Source organism: Vicia villosa, linkage group LG5 (genome assembly GCF_029867415.1).
Source record: "Vicia villosa cultivar HV-30 ecotype Madison, WI linkage group LG5, Vvil1.0, whole genome shotgun sequence".
NCBI lineage: Eukaryota > Viridiplantae > Streptophyta > Magnoliopsida > Fabales > Fabaceae > Vicia > Vicia villosa.
Window position 1 is genome coordinate 114652794 of NC_081184.1, and position 15507 is coordinate 114668300.

A 15507-nucleotide genomic window follows, 5' to 3' on the forward strand; every position below is an offset into this window, starting at 1 on the left:
GGGATATGTCCAACATAACTAAAGAAAATGGGTCACTAATTCCCCCTATCAACACTGCGGAGTATTTGAAAGCAATAATCTCAACGGATCAACAAATATTAATAATGCTCCTGTAACTTTGGATTCTACCGGTAAATATTTTTCGATTTTTATGATTGATGAAGGTATTGTAAATATAGGATTTTAATGATAAGTTTTTTTCCTCTATGAAATTATCATTCATAGTTAAATGGAAGGATAATGTTGAGCATGAAGTGACTCGGGAAGATATAATTCCATATATTGGGATGAGGTTTGAGTCTGAAGATCATGCATATAGATTTTATAATATGTATGCTGGATTTGTTGGTTTTAGCATTAGAAAAGATTGGAGAAATACTAGCAAATTAGATAAAGAGATAGTGATATCTAGAAAATTTGTTTGTTTTAAAGAAGGATTCAAGAAAATCAATGATTATGAAGGAAAAATGACTCGAAAATAAGTTCGAACTGGTTGTATTTCTCACTTGGTCATTAGTCGAGTATCAAGCGGAGAATATGTTGTTACATCTTTTGTGAGAGATCATAATCACGAGCTTGAACCTCCTAAAAGTAAGCATAAATTACCATCTCAAAGGAGGATTTTAGTTGCTCAAGCCACGGAGGTTGAAATGGCAAGTCGATCTGGTATTCGTCAGAAGTTAATTTTTGAACTTCTAAGTCGCCAAGTTGGAGGAAGAGAGAATGTTGGTTGCACTGCTAAAGATATTAGCAATCATTTGAGTTCTAAGAGGATGAAGGAAATGGAAGAAGGTGAGGCATACACTATGCTCCATTATTTTAAATCAAAGCAAACAGAGAATTCATCATTTTTTAAAGATATTCAACTTGATATTGATAACCAAATAACAAATAATTTTTGGGCGGATGTTAAAATGGTTGCGAATTATGATCATTTTGGAGATGTAGTGTATTTTGATACTACTTATCGCACTAATCGAAATTTACGACCATTTTCTCCCTTCGTTGGATTCAAGCATCATCGAGAAAGTGTCTTATTTGCTGCTGCGTTGTTGTACGATGAAACAACTGAATCATTTGGGTGGTTGTTTAGAACTTTTCTTAAGGTTGTTTGTGGTAAAAAGCCGAAGACTATTTTCACAGATCAAGATCCTGCAACGGGTAAGGCAATTTCAGAGGTTTTTCTGGAATCATATCATCGTTTATGTGTGTGGCATTTATTACAAAATGCACTAAAAAATGTTAATCATGCCTTCAAAAGATCAAATTCTTTTGCTAAAGAGTTGCGAAGTTGTATTTATGAATGTCAATATGAGAATGATTTTATTAATGCTTGGGAGTCATTACTTGAAAGACACAACCTTCATCAAAATAAATGGATGCAAGATTTCTTCAAGAAGAAAGAAAAATGGGCTTTAGTATATGGAAGACACAGTTTTTCTGCTGGTGCTACAACAACACAATTAAGCGAGAGTTTTAATGGTCATTTCAGGCTTTACATGAAGCCCACCTTCAATATATTAGAATTTTTCAGGAACTTTGATAGGTTGCTAGAAGACATGTGATATAAAGAAATAGAGTCTAACTATGAGATGAGTCAGAAGACGCCACCATTAAGTATGAATATCATGTTATTGAAAAATGCAAGAGATGTCTACACACCAACAATTTTCCGTCTAGTTTGCGGGGAATATGAAAAATCTTTTAATCTTGTTGTAAACAAATGCACACAAAAGTTGTACTTATATGAATATGAGGTGAGTTTTTTTGGAGACATGAGACAACATAAGGTTACCTTTAGTTCTGAAGATCAAAGTATTGAGTGTAGTTGTCAACTTTTTCAATTTATTGGTATCCTTTGTTGTAATGCTCTTCGAGTACTTAATCATTTGAATATAATTGTTATTCCTCCGAAATACATTCTTAAGAGGTGGTATCCTTTGTTGTAATGCTCTTCGAGTACTTAATCATTTGAATATAATTGTTATTCCTCCGAAATACATTCTTAAGAGGTGGACTAGGGATGCTCGAAGTGGATACATGATAAACAGTAAAGGACAAATCATCAAAGAAGACCCAAGGTTAGATGTCTCAAATCGCTTTAAGGATTTGTGTCGTGTTGCAGTAGAAATATCAAGTAAGGTTGTTGAATGTGTAGACGCTTCAATATATCTTTCAAAAACAATTGATGGAAGTAGCCATTGGAGTTGATAGTATCATAAATAAAAGAACATTCCCACCAAGTGATTGTCAAACTACTGAATATAGAAAAGATGACACATCCATTATTTCAAATAAAAGTGGAGATGCATCTCAAATAAAGGGTATAAAAAAGAAAGACGATGTATCTCGTCTTAAAGGTAGACCTAAAAGTTGTTTGGAGAAAAAATATAGAAGAGCCAAAGGAACTCAAAATTAAAGTTTCATAAGAAAAAATTTCTATCTCATCATGCTAGTTCCCCCTTATACAGGTATAACATTTATTGAGTTTTCTGTTTGTGTTTATAAATGTTGTTTTTCAATCTGTTATGTATTTAATTTTCTTAATGATTACTGAAAATTAGGAACAGTTTGTGTTAGATTTACATGGATGTCAAGAGCCATTAATATTTGGGACTAATAAAGCAGTGGTTAGTATTATCACTACACGATTTCATTATTTTACATTTTTTCACTTAAAGTATGCCTTTAATTTTTGCATTTCAGTATACAGTTTTTTATTGTTTTATTGTGGTCTTCTTTTCTGTTTATAAGTTATGTTACATTGTTTACTTTGATTGCCATTAAAACTTGTGTCTTCTTCTACAAATTTAATGTATTAATAAGGGCAAGAAAATAAAAAACAAAATTAATAATTTGGTCTTTTTATTTGTGTCATTCATGAAGTTGAGTGTATATAGAACCTTGTTTCCAGACATAACAAGCTTAGAGCCTAAGACTTCATCTTCAAAGTTTCAAGTTCAACTAAGGCAATTGCTAATTTAATGACTTAATTGATTTGATATCACATGAATTAATTTTGATTTGCTTTATGAACATCAAAACTTGGATTGATTTTGCATTTTTCTTTCTGCAGGTTGGAACTCAACTTAAAGTCTAGTATTTTTCTTTGGGTGGCAGCAAGATTGATATAATAATTTAGTTTGATGGATAGAAGTAGGCAAGCATATAAATTCTTTTTTGGTCCTATTGTAAACTAATAAATCTTGACTGAGGACTACTTTTGCATCTTAAGCTTAATTGCTTTTCTAAAAGCCTTGTAAAAGCCATTATCATGTCAAACTTGTTGATGACATCTTATCTCACCATTAATTATATTATAAAGAATATTCATATTGGCTTTAGAAGTTTTACTTAAAAAATACCTTATATGTTAAGGTTATTTAAAGGGGTATTGGAAACAGAAGCATAATAAACCAGATTTTTATACGTTTATGTGATAGGATATGTAACTTATGTTAATTAATTATTAATAAAGTAACACAAAGTCAACATTCACCACTTTTGAAAAAAATAAACAGTTTGTAATCGCTCAATAATTATTTAGCAATTAACCATGGATGAATGGCAAAAAGTTAACAATGGAAGCATTTGAAAACAGTGGGGGCATTCACAAATTCTTAAGGCAATAATGAAACATGTTACGTTGGTATAAATGATGGTAAAAAGTTGTTTTCATATTGACATCTTTTAAAGAGTTTGATGTTAAGTAAAGCAAGAGTTGCTTTATTGTTGAAGAACATTAAAGGTGTAACAAGTGAATCTGTTGGTGAATATGAAAGTTTTCTTGTGAGTTGATAAAAGAAAGAAATTTGTGTTACGTATCTTTTCGGCTCAGAAATTAATTATTGTTCACTCTGTAATTATGCCGAAGCGATGGATAGGACTGCAACATGTTAAAAACTAGACCTATGACGTGTATTAGTTTTCCCACGTGTTATAATCTGATTGAGTAACAGCACCACAAGCATATTAGCTACAGCACCTATGTTTTGTCCATTAAAGAATCCTATTCATATTGGACTCCTTAAAATTTATAAATTAACTTTATGATTTATCTCATTTTTAGTGTATTTTATTTTTATTTTTTTGGTTATTTAACATATTTTACCATTTTATGAAATTAAAAGGAAAATACAAAGGAATATTCTATTAAATTCATTTTACAATATTGTTATTTTATCTTTTTCATATTCAAAAGTAAAAAAAAAAAAAAAGTACGAGATGCTCCCTTTCTTCCACATTTTTCCCATTTGAGTAAACATCATCAACCTTTTTCTTTGCCCCTTTATCCTAATGTTATTTGCATGCAAGAAACATTGTTCATTGGACAAAAGAGTGAGCTATAGTTTGCTGCATAATGTGAACACTTTCTCATTAAGAGTTATTAAATATGTGAAAAAATACACAGGGTTAATCGATTAACATGTGTTATGTGTTGAAAAAAATGAAGCACCACATGGGTTAATTGATTAACCTCTAGAGTTAATTAATTAACCCCTTTATTTTTAACTTTTTCCGCTTCACAAAACCATGGCTAATCGATTAACCTATAGGCGAAATCAATTTACCCCTCTGTTTTTGCCATTTTTCAAATATTTACTATTTCAACGCACCCATGAATGATTGGTAGGTCATGGCTTGATCTATGATAATAGTTTAGACGATTTTCGGTAGAGACTTATCGTTTATCACTTTAAAATTTGTATTTTCATAAATAAACATGGTTGCAAAAAGGAATAATCTGGTGTACACCCTTTTATTCCCTGAATAATCAGGTGTGAGGCGTACACTTTGTTTTAACTCAAAAGTTTGTTCTTCATAAGAAAAATGATTACCTTTAACACTTTTAACATTGTATTTTCATAAATAAACATAATTGAAAAATGAGTAATCGGGTGCATACCCATTTATTCCTCGAATAATCAGGCGCGAGGCGTACACCTTGTTCTAGTTTGAGTATTCATCTTCCATATACTAATAACGATCTTTAAATATTTTTATAAATAAAATCGGATTAAAAAGAAATAATTGGGTACATACTCTTGTATCCTCAAGTAAGTGAACATGATGCGTACGCCTTGTTCTAGTTCGAATACTTGTCTTTCACATAAAAAAACCCAAACCAATCAAATTCATATTTCACCCGTGCACAACGAGGCAAATTCTTAAACAAACGTTTACCGCCCAAGCGCAAATCTTTGTATTTCAATTAACGAGTTTTTTTTCCACAACGTGACTAAACTCATTTTACAATTAAAATAAACTAACTGGATTATTTTTTTGCTAACAAGAACTATGTAGCTTTGAGTTCCCCATCGCACCAGGGGATGAGCGAGATCTAAAGTCTCGTCAAGCACCATAATAAAAACATTTTTTTAGTCCTTTCTTATTAATTCTTATAAATACTTTCAATAATGAGAAGAAACTTAACACTTTAAGCTAACATTTCTTTCATGTTTAATTAGATGGTTCCTGTTGGTTACAACGAATGCCGCATGGCGCTAAAACCTCGCACATAACCGACCCATGAACCTAATTTTCATTGCAACGGTCTTATTCGTGTTCATCAACGGTTTTATAGGTGTTTCCCTTTTAGAAATAAAACTTCGGTGGCGACTTCATTGTCATTCAAGTGTTTATTTGCTCGGGTATTTTTTGCATCGCGATAGATGTGAGGCAGTATTATGGTTCATTGATTGAACATGAAAAGAGAAAACAAAACATGAAAATGATTATTTCTAAGTGTGTGACTATTTGTCTATCCAAACTTCACAAAATTGTGTTTTGTTGAGGTATTATGGTTTCATTTATTTTAAATTAATGTTAAATTTGGACTTGTTTTGGTACCTAAGGTATAATTTCAATGTGTCTAACTCTTCTATTGAGGAATATTATGAACACTTTCTTTTCAACACTGGCTTTTTTATTAGGTGAAACACATGTCGGTCCTACCACATTACATATGAGCTATTTCTAAAAGGTGAGATTCATAGGTGTTTTATCTAATAAGAGAAAGAGTGTTTGAGAAACGGTTAAAAAGAGAATGTTTTAAACATTCCTCTCCAATCTAATCCAAATGAGGCCACAATTTAGGCTTCATGAACTATACACCTACCTCTTTTGAACAAGCTCATTTGTTTTTGTGGCTTGATTTATGCTATTTAGGCTGGATCACGGTTGGATTTCCAACTTTGGTATGCATGTGTATATGTTTAGGTGAATGTCACTTTATTTCCTGTTCAGAACAAGTAAATTGAATTTGTCACCATGTTAAGGCATTCAACCTTGGTTTCATGCTCATGTAATAATACTTATTGTATTCTCTTATGCTTTTATAGAAACTTGTTAAAATCCCTAAGTCCATATAGTATTTTATTTTACCTTAGACAGTCTTAGGCTCAATATTAGTTTTGGGGTTTTATTTTTAACAGTCAGATTCTAGCCCTGTACTAATTAATTGAATGGAATAATATTCTCTTTTCATCTTTATCCATGCTTCTGCTGACAAATGTCAACATGGTATCAGGAGCTTAGAGATTGCTCTGATATCTCTTTTTTTCCACCTTATCCAACCTTTCCCCATTTTCTCTTCCCCGTTCATCCACTTCCACATGTCCTTCCTCATTTGATTTTTTTCCAGATTCTCTCTGTATCTTTTACGCTTTCTGCATTTCACCGTCGTTCTTGTTTCCCCCTTCTTTCAACCTTGATCTTGCCTCCGTTTTTTCATCACTATCGTTGTAACCTTTTATGTTATTCCTTCTTCACTGCTCAGTTATGCCTAATATAGATAGCAACCCTTCGTCCCCAAAAAACTCTCCCATCAATAAGAACAACATGAATCATATGCTCGATCCATATTATATGCATCATAGTGATAATCCCGGTTTGGCGATCATTACTCCTCCTCTTAACAATTCTAATTTTCATTCTTGGTTGCGATCTCTGAAACTTGCTCTTATGTCAAAGAGCAAGTTAGGGTTTATTGATGAAACCCTAACGCGCCCTAATATTTCCAACCTTAGACATGTTCCATAGAACAGATGCAACAACATGGTTATGGCATGGGTCACAAATTCCATCGATAAAGAAATCTCCGAAAGCGTTTTATGGATGGATTCGACCTAAGAAATATGGGATGAACTTCATGAAAGATACCATCAAGGTGACATTTTCAGAATCTCAAACCTCTAAGAAGAAATCTATGCCCATAAACAAGGGGATCAAAGTGTCACTCAGTATTTCACTACCCTGAAGAAGTTATGGCAAGAATTTGATAACTTCATACCTCTTTCCAACTGCCAATGGGAACCAGCGTGCCATTGAAAATTACTCCCAACAATCAAAATATATCGGGATAATGATTATGTTATCAAATTCTTAAAGGGACTCAACGACCAATACACACCTGTTAGGGCTCAGATTATATTAATGACGCCTCTTCCTATTGTGAATAAAGCCTTCTCTTTGCAAATCCAACAAGAAAGACAACTATCTACCACTATCCCCGAAGGCAAGCTCATAGCGTGCAAAAACCCTATAAAAAAGGGCGACCGAATGATTATGGCACAAAACCTTCTTATGCTCCCAAATCCAAAATGTCAACAAAACTAAAAAACAATAGACATAATTGTTGAAAATAATTGACAATTAACCTATATTTGATTTAGAATTTGAAAATATCATTAGATTAAATTATGAATAATCCTAGACTAAATCATATTAAACTATAGATACTTTGAAAGGTGGTTGAGTTTGAAAGAAAATATGATATACATGAATTGAAAAGCATGGAAGTTTCTCTTAAATTTACATATAAAGAAGAATACAATTAAAATAATATCATTTGATGTATTATTTCATTTCATTACAATCATCTTATTATATAATTCCATAACTACAAGGTTTTTGAAATACAATCATGTTATTTACTCTCTTGGATTTAGTAATTCATGCGCTAATTTACACGAACAATGATGCTTGTTCACACACCTTGCTTTTCTAGGAGGCAAACAATAAAGTGTTTTTTTACAATCAGAATCATTAACACATTTATAACGTGGTGCTGAAATTAAAAAAGACGATATAATAATGTTATTAATAAGATAAAATATAGTGCATGAAGTGAAAAAAAAAGAAGAGAAGTTAATGGATAAATTAACTTACCTTCCACATTTGTTACAACAAGAAATAGAAAATGAAAGAGAATCATAACATGAACAAGTTTTATAATTTTTATCATATATCTTCCTATTATATGCAACAAATGGTTTTATAACTTTGTAATTTATAAATATAGGCTCATTCACTCCTTTTATAATATTTAGTTGTTAACCTTAGTGGAGTTATAAAAAAATCCAAAATTAAAATGATTAATAAATATTTCTTACTTACGTTATTGGATTTGGTTTTTGTCTCGTCAACACACTTAAAAGATGTCAAATTAAACTTAAACATGTATTCTTTTTGTAGTCAAATTTTTATTATTTAATGATATTTTATTTTTTTATTCAAAATAATATTTTGTGATAGGAAAGGACAAAAACACAAAATATTAATAACATTGTTGAAAATATATTTATGCATTAGTTGAGTGTATTTTTAGAACTCACTTAACTAGTAAATATAATATAGAGCATTGGTATTGATCCAAATATATATATATATATATATATATATATATATATATATATATATATATATATATATATATATATATATATATATATATATATATATATATATATATAAAAGACACTAAACCATTTTACTGTAAAAATAAGGCACAATAATAATTGTCATATTTAATGACTACACCAATAAAAAAGAAACTCACCATCAAAATACAAAATCAAGAATGTCGAAAGAAGGTAATTGTAATATACCTACATGTTTAAATTTTCAAACGAATGTCAAAAGAAGGTAATTGCAATATACCTACACGTTAAAATAAAGAATGTCAAAAGAGGAAAAAATGAAATGAGTTAGAAAAACATAGAAATAAAAAAATCAAATAGTCAAGACAATGGAATTTATAAATACCTATGCAACATTATGAAACACTTCTTTGAAGAACACATTAGTTGTTTGAGATAATGCTTTCTTGTCTTTGTCGTGAATCAAGATTTTCAATCCATTTTTGCTCTTCACTCTTGACATAGCCACATATAGTTGACCTTGGCTAAACACATCTTTAGGAAAATATAAACAAACATAATCTAACGATTGGCCTTGAGGTTTATTTATGGTCATAGCAAATGAAACTATGATGGGGAACTGTCTTCGAATGAGTTTGAACGGCCATGGTGATTGAGATAGAGATAAAGACATTCTTGTGATGTAAATAGTATTTCCAATATGGGTACCTGATATAATTTTGGCTTCGATGACGTGATTTGTAAGTCTAGTTGCCGTTAATCTTGTACCATTGCAAAAACCTTCACATTGATCCAAATTCCTTATCACACAAGTACCAACTTTTAGCTTCAATGAATAATTTGGTAAACCATAACATTTCAAACAACTTAAAAATTCAGGTGACAAATGCTCAACACCATCATTGTCATTAGTTCCAGCCATGTCAATAGAGTCACAACTTAACAATTCTTTTGCATCGCTTATAAAAGATACGAATTATCAAAATTTACCATACAATTCACAAATACAAGAAAATTATAGGATAAAATATATACAAACCTGGTAGAAGATTTATTAGGTAATCATTGATTTCATCCACAACTTTGATGGTTGAAGCTAATATTGCTCTACTTTGAAGGAAACTTGAGTTTGTGTAATTATCAAGGATATTCAGATAGGTACTTGTAAAAATCTTCTCAATTGGGTTCATAAAATCTATTAGAAGTAACTCAGGGGGAATACAAATTTCAGCATATCCATCATTTGGTTCAGATATTTTTCCATCTCTAACTTGTAATATCCATTTAGAAAAGCGGTGTATCTCATCTGCATTTTTGAATTTGTCCCAGCTACCAAACGCATATTTTTTGTTAGCGTTAGAACTTTGCAATGATCCCAAATATATGACGTACTTATTGTTGAATGCACAATGTCAAACCTGGTTCCTCTAGGAACAACAGGTAGAATTTGTCTGAAATCACCACCAAACACCACAACCTTTCCTCCAAAAATTGTCTTAGAAGCAACTTTGTCATGATCCATTATATCTTTCAAAGACTTGTCAAGAGCTTCGAAACAGAACTTGCTAGCCATAGGAGCTTCACCCCCCAAATGATAAGATTTGTTATTTGCAACAATCTAACTAGGTTCAATTTTTTTTCAATGTTACAAATTGATGATTTTAGGCATGGAACAGGAATTTGGAATCTTGAATGAGCTGTTCTCCCTCCAGGAAAAAGTAGGCTTGCAATTCTGCTTGATGCGACATTCAAAATAATTTCCCGATTAGAACGCAAAGCTGCTGAAAGCGTGTTCCACATGAATGTCTTTCCAGTTCCACCGTAACCGTATAAAAAAATTCATCACCTTTCCTTTTGGACATAACATCCATTATTTCTTTGAAAATATTGTGTTGTTCATCTACAAAAAAAAGGAAACCAATCGTAAATAAAAGACATGGAAATACCCTTCGATATTTGACACAATTAAATTAGGTTACGATATATAGACTTGGAAATTTGGTGCATTTGTAAGTAAGAAATTCTGTCATGTTGCTATAATGATCAAAATTTCAGAATGTATATATTTCAAAGGGTGTTTTTAAATGATGCAAGTTTATACAATTATGTGACATAGTGCATTTAGGCATTACGGGCATTGATATAATATTGGTATATTGAAGTTGTATGGTACAGTAGGGTTGTTGCTTTTCGGCAAATAGATCAGTCATAAAATGATGTGCTTCTGTAAATTCTGTTAGGAACAAAACTACTATAACTATGTTATAAAAGGCTGTCATGCTGTAATTATGTTAGGCGATGATGCTTAAGCACTCATACTGTAATTCTGTAAGGAACAAAAAAAATACTATCATTCTGTTATAAAATGTTGTCCTATTGTAATTAAGCATTCATATTGTAATGTTGTCCTATAATTCTAAATCTTAGGAGGTTAACAAATTGGCAGAATAAAAACATGTGAGCATGTAATAAAATATGTTGTAGTAGTAAATATGAGCATCCGGAGTACAAATTCTGATACATTAATTCTGTTAGGAACATTCAGCCACAATAAAATTCAATGAATTAAAATTCTTATTAACTAAAAATCCGAAGGCAGTAAGATCATAATATTTATTAACAAAATTATATTGGTTAAATGATGCAAGAATAAAGTAAAATATATGTAATATAAAAGAAATAGATAAGGTTTCTATAGTTGGTACCTGTTAGAGATTGAAACATATTTTGTTATAGAATTTTCTGCGGTGCAATGTCATATTGCCGCTCATCATGAATAAGTCTATTTCCAAGAAAATCTAGTACAAAATTGTTTGGATAAGGCATGGGCTTAAAATCTTTTAAAGTCCTTCAGTTTTTTTAAGTTGTTTCTCAATTTCAATCAAGGTGAGTTCTATGATCTCTTCGTTAGACAATGATAACTCTGCATCATTAAAAATAGGAAATGTTAATAGTTACATTAACATGTATTGAGTATAAAACTAAATGTTAATTATAGTCAATGTAAAAAAGAAAAGAGTTTCAGTTACCTAGATTACGTGATAATATCCTTTGTTCATAAAGAATTCCATCTGATAAGTAGATCAAAGTCTTACGCCAAACGTGATTCGGTCGGTTCATTGAAGCTGTTGTGAAAAACGATACCAATAACAAAGTATAATAGGGAATTAGAGAGGATAGGAACACAATAATTGGTTATAACTGCTATTCTTTCACTTTCTCTTAAAACAAGATTACAAGTTTACAAGAATAACAAATAACCTCTCTCACCCTAAATTAGGATTTGCAGCTTAGCAATGATGAGAGACTAGTATGCTATTTATAATAAAACCTAACATACTAACTAATGGGCTTTTTCAGCAAGGCCCATTACACAAGCCAACTTAATAAACAAGCTAACTTAACAAATTAGGGTTTAAACACTAAAACCTAATTTAACATGCTAACAACCCTAGCATCTTCGACATCTGCATGCTAGACCCATCTTCGACTACAGCATGCACACTTCGACACCAGCATGTGAACACTCCTTCGACTTCATGCTTAACTCTGTCGAACCGTCGAACCAAGAAGCTACCCTTCGACATTACTAGAGTTCGATCCAATATCTCACAAATCTCCACCTTGGACCTAACTCTACAACGTCAAGGAACAAACTAGCTTTCTTCATGCAGCTTTATCAACTGCATACAGTGGAAAAACTTGCAACTCGGCAATGTCTTGGTGATCATATCAGCAGCATTGTCTTCAGTCGAAACCTTCAGCACTTGGACTTCTCCACGCTCGATTACTCCTCTGACGAAATGCAGCCTCACATCAATGTGCTTAGTTCGCTCATGATAGGTTGAATTCTTCGACAGGTGTATTGCACTTTGACTATCACATTTAACAGTGATACCTCGACCTTGAAGTTTCAGCTCCTTCGCAAAACCTTCAAGCCACAATGCTTCTTTCGCAGCTTCAGTTAGGGCAATATACTCCGCTTCAGTGGTTGATAGAGCAACAACCTTCTGAAGTGTTGCTTTCCAACTAATTGCAGTGCCAAACATAGTGAAAACATATCCAGAAATAGATTTTCTGGAATCCATACAACCTGCATAATCAGAGTCGACATATCCTTCTATTACTGCTTTACTATCTTCACCCAAGGCTCCACCATAAATTAGGACTCTATTCAGAGACCCATTTATGTATCTTAGAATCCACTTCAATGCTTGCCAGTGAGCCTTTCCAGGATTCGCCATGTACCTGCTTACAAGACTGACTGCGTAAGCTATGTTGGGTCTAGTACAAACCATAGCATACATCAAAGAACCAACTATATTAGCATACGGAATGCTATTCATATAGGATCTTTCGACACCAGTACTGGAACACTGATCAATACTCAGCTTGAATTGAGGGTTTGTTGGAGTCACAACTGGCTTCGAATTCGACATACCAAACTTTTCAAGAATCTTCTGTAGATATGCCTTTTGAGATAAGCATAACTTCGACTTCTTTCTATCTCTTCGAATGTCAATTCCAAGAATCCTGGAAGCAGCTCCCAGATCCTTCATATCGAACTCCTTATTGAGTTCAGCCTTCACCCTCGTCACATCTTCAACATTGTTGCTTGCTATGAGAATATCATCCACATAAAGTAACAAAATAACAAATGAATTACCATATCGAAATCTGAAGTAAATGCAGTGGTCGAACTGACTTCTAATGAAACTTATGCGTGCCATGAACTTGTCGAATCTCTTATTCCACTGTCGAGGAGATTGTTTCAGCCCATACAAAGATCTCTTTAACTCGCACACATAATCTTCCTTCCCCTTTTCGACATATCCTTCAGGTTGCCTCATCAGGATCGTTTCATCTAAATCACCATACAATAACGCAGTCTTCACATCCATTTGTTCCAGTTCAAGATCGAACTGTGCCACCATGGCAAGCAACATTCGAATGGACCTATGCTTCACAACAGGAGAAAACACATCATTGAAGTCGACACCTTCTTTCTGAGTGAAACCCCTTGCAACTAACCTTGCCTTGTATCTTTTCGACGTCACTCCTTCAATTCCTTCCTTAACTTTGAAAATCCATTTACAGCTGACTAACCTTGCCCCAGCAGGTTTCTTGATCAGTTCCCAGGTATGATTATCATGAAGAGATTTTATCTCATCATCCATGGCCTTCAGCCATTCAGTCTTATTTCGACTCCTCATAACTTCCTTATAGTCTCTAGGTTCTTCGTCTAGAACCTCACTTGCAGAGATTAACGCATAAGCTATAAGATCTGCATATCCAAGTCTTTGAGGTGGCTTGATGACTCTTCTCGACAATAGGTAGTCATCGTCAGTTTCCTCAACTTCAGCATCTTCTGCTTCTTCTTCGACTTCATCTGGGATATGCAATTCAGCATCAACATGCTCCACTTCAACAGGAATCTCTACCTGTTCCAGCTCTTCGTCCGATGTTTCTGTACTTCGACCAACATCATCAGTTTTCTTAAAAGCCATTTCAGCTTCATTGAAAACTACATCTCGACTGGTGATACACCTTCTGTGACCTGGCTCTAGGCACCATAGCCTATAAGCTTTGACTCCTTCAGGGTATCCCATGAACATGCATTTCAGAGCTCTAGGTTCGACCTTGTCTTGCCTAATGTGAGCATAGGTTACGCAGCCAAATACTCTCAGTTTGTCGAGATCTGGTGGATGTCCCGACCAAACTTCTTCAGGTGTCTTCATATCTAACGCTGTCGAAGGACATCTGTTTATCAGATATGTTGCTGTCGAAACAGCCTCAGCCCAGAACACCTTTGTTAACCCCGCACTAGTCAACATGCATCTGACTCTCTCCAAAATAGTTCGATTAAACCTTTCAGCCAAACCATTTTGCTGTGGAGTACCTGCAGTAGTTCTATGCCTTGCAATACCAGAGGCAACACAAAAACTGTCGAATGCCTCATTGCAAAATTCAAGGCCATTGTCGGTTCTCAACCTTTTGACCTTTCTGCCAGTCTGATTTTCAACCAGAGTCTTCCAACTTTTGAAATTCTCAAAAGTTTCATCCTTAGTCTTCTGGATGAATACCCATAATTTTCTGGAATAATCATCTACTATGGATAGAAAATACCTTGCTCCTGAATGTGATGGACACCTTGCAGGCCCCCAAAGATCAGCATGGATGTAATCAAGGGATCCATGTGTTCTTTGTTTGCCTTTGTTGAACTTCACTCTGCAAGATTTTCCGAGTACACAGGGTTCACAAAACTTCAGCTTTTCGATTTTGTCTCCACCAAGCAGATTTTGTTTCCCTAATTCGACCATACCCCTTTCACTGACATGGCCCAATCTCATGTGCCAGATTTCTGTTTTCGACAAAGGTTTCGTGGATGCAACATTTGTCGAACCACTTACAACTTCAGCCTCAAGGGTATACAAGCCTTGTTTCTTCACGCCTCTCAAGACTTCCTTCGAACCCTTCATGACTCTTAGGATACTTTTCTCTCCTTGGAAAACATATCCTTTCTTGTCGAATTCACCAAGAGAAAGCAGATTTCTCTTCAAATCAGGAACATACCTGACTTCAGTCAACAACCTTATTGACTCATCATGGAGCTTGAATCTCACAGATCCAACACCTGCAATCCAGCAAGCCTTGTTGTTTCCCAGCAATACTGATCCACCATCTTGATCACATAATTCCTCGAACAAGTCTTTGTTTGGAGTCATGTGCCAAGTGCAACCTGAATCCATAATCCACTCCTTCTTAGAGTCACTGCTTGAAACCACAAGAACATCAGATGATTCGAAATCATCTTGAACAATGGCAGCGTTGCCATTATCCTTACCTC

At 33.5% G+C, this 15507-nt stretch overlaps 2 protein-coding genes and 1 long non-coding RNA gene across 4 annotated transcripts; 1 reads left to right on the forward strand and 2 right to left on the reverse strand.

Annotated features, from left to right (window-relative positions):
* Positions 1-206: 206 nt before the first annotated feature.
* Positions 207-1565, forward strand: LOC131605198 (protein FAR1-RELATED SEQUENCE 5-like). The gene is made up of 2 exons (XM_058877584.1): positions 207-292; positions 518-1565. The coding sequence occupies exons 1-2, from the start codon at positions 207-209 to the stop codon at positions 1563-1565; spliced, it is 1134 nt and encodes a 377-aa protein (XP_058733567.1).
* A 3725-nt stretch (positions 1566-5290) lies between these two features.
* Positions 5291-8333, reverse strand: LOC131607079 (uncharacterized). Of its 2 annotated transcripts, XR_009285194.1 has the most exons (3): positions 8170-8331; positions 7412-8068; positions 5291-7301 (listed from the first exon to the last, which is right to left on the reverse strand). It is a non-coding gene; the product is annotated as an uncharacterized LOC131607079 (long non-coding RNA). The 2 variants fall into 2 exon arrangements; XR_009285193.1 differs by lacking the exon at positions 5291-7301 and having other exon boundaries at positions 7835-8068; positions 8170-8333.
* A 712-nt stretch (positions 8334-9045) lies between these two features.
* LOC131605199 (uncharacterized) lies at positions 9046-10233 on the reverse strand. The gene is made up of 3 exons (XM_058877585.1): positions 10079-10233; positions 9700-9989; positions 9046-9608 (listed from the first exon to the last, which is right to left on the reverse strand). Exons 1-3 carry the CDS (start codon positions 10231-10233, stop codon positions 9046-9048), a joined length of 1008 nt encoding a protein of 335 aa, XP_058733568.1.
* Positions 10234-15507: the final 5274 nt, after the last annotated feature.

Excerpts from the sequence above, each read along its gene's own strand:
- LOC131605198 (XM_058877584.1), top strand. The coding sequence starts at position 207 with ATGAAATTATCATTCATAGTTAAATGGAAGGATAATGTTGAGCATGAA. Across the intron at positions 293-517 it reads ATTCCATATATTGGGATGAG|TCGAGTATCAAGCGGAGAAT; the intron begins GTTTGAGTCTGA and ends CTTGGTCATTAG.
- LOC131605199 (XM_058877585.1), bottom strand. The coding sequence starts at position 10,233 with ATGGCTAGCAAGTTCTGTTTCGAAGCTCTTGACAAGTCTTTGAAAGAT. Across the intron at positions 9,990-10,078 it reads GTTGTTCCTAGAGGAACCAG|CTGGGACAAATTCAAAAATG; the intron begins GTTTGACATTGT and ends TGCGTTTGGTAG. Across the intron at positions 9,609-9,699 it reads CCTAATAAATCTTCTACCAG|AATTGTTAAGTTGTGACTCT; the intron begins GTTTGTATATAT and ends GCGATGCAAAAG.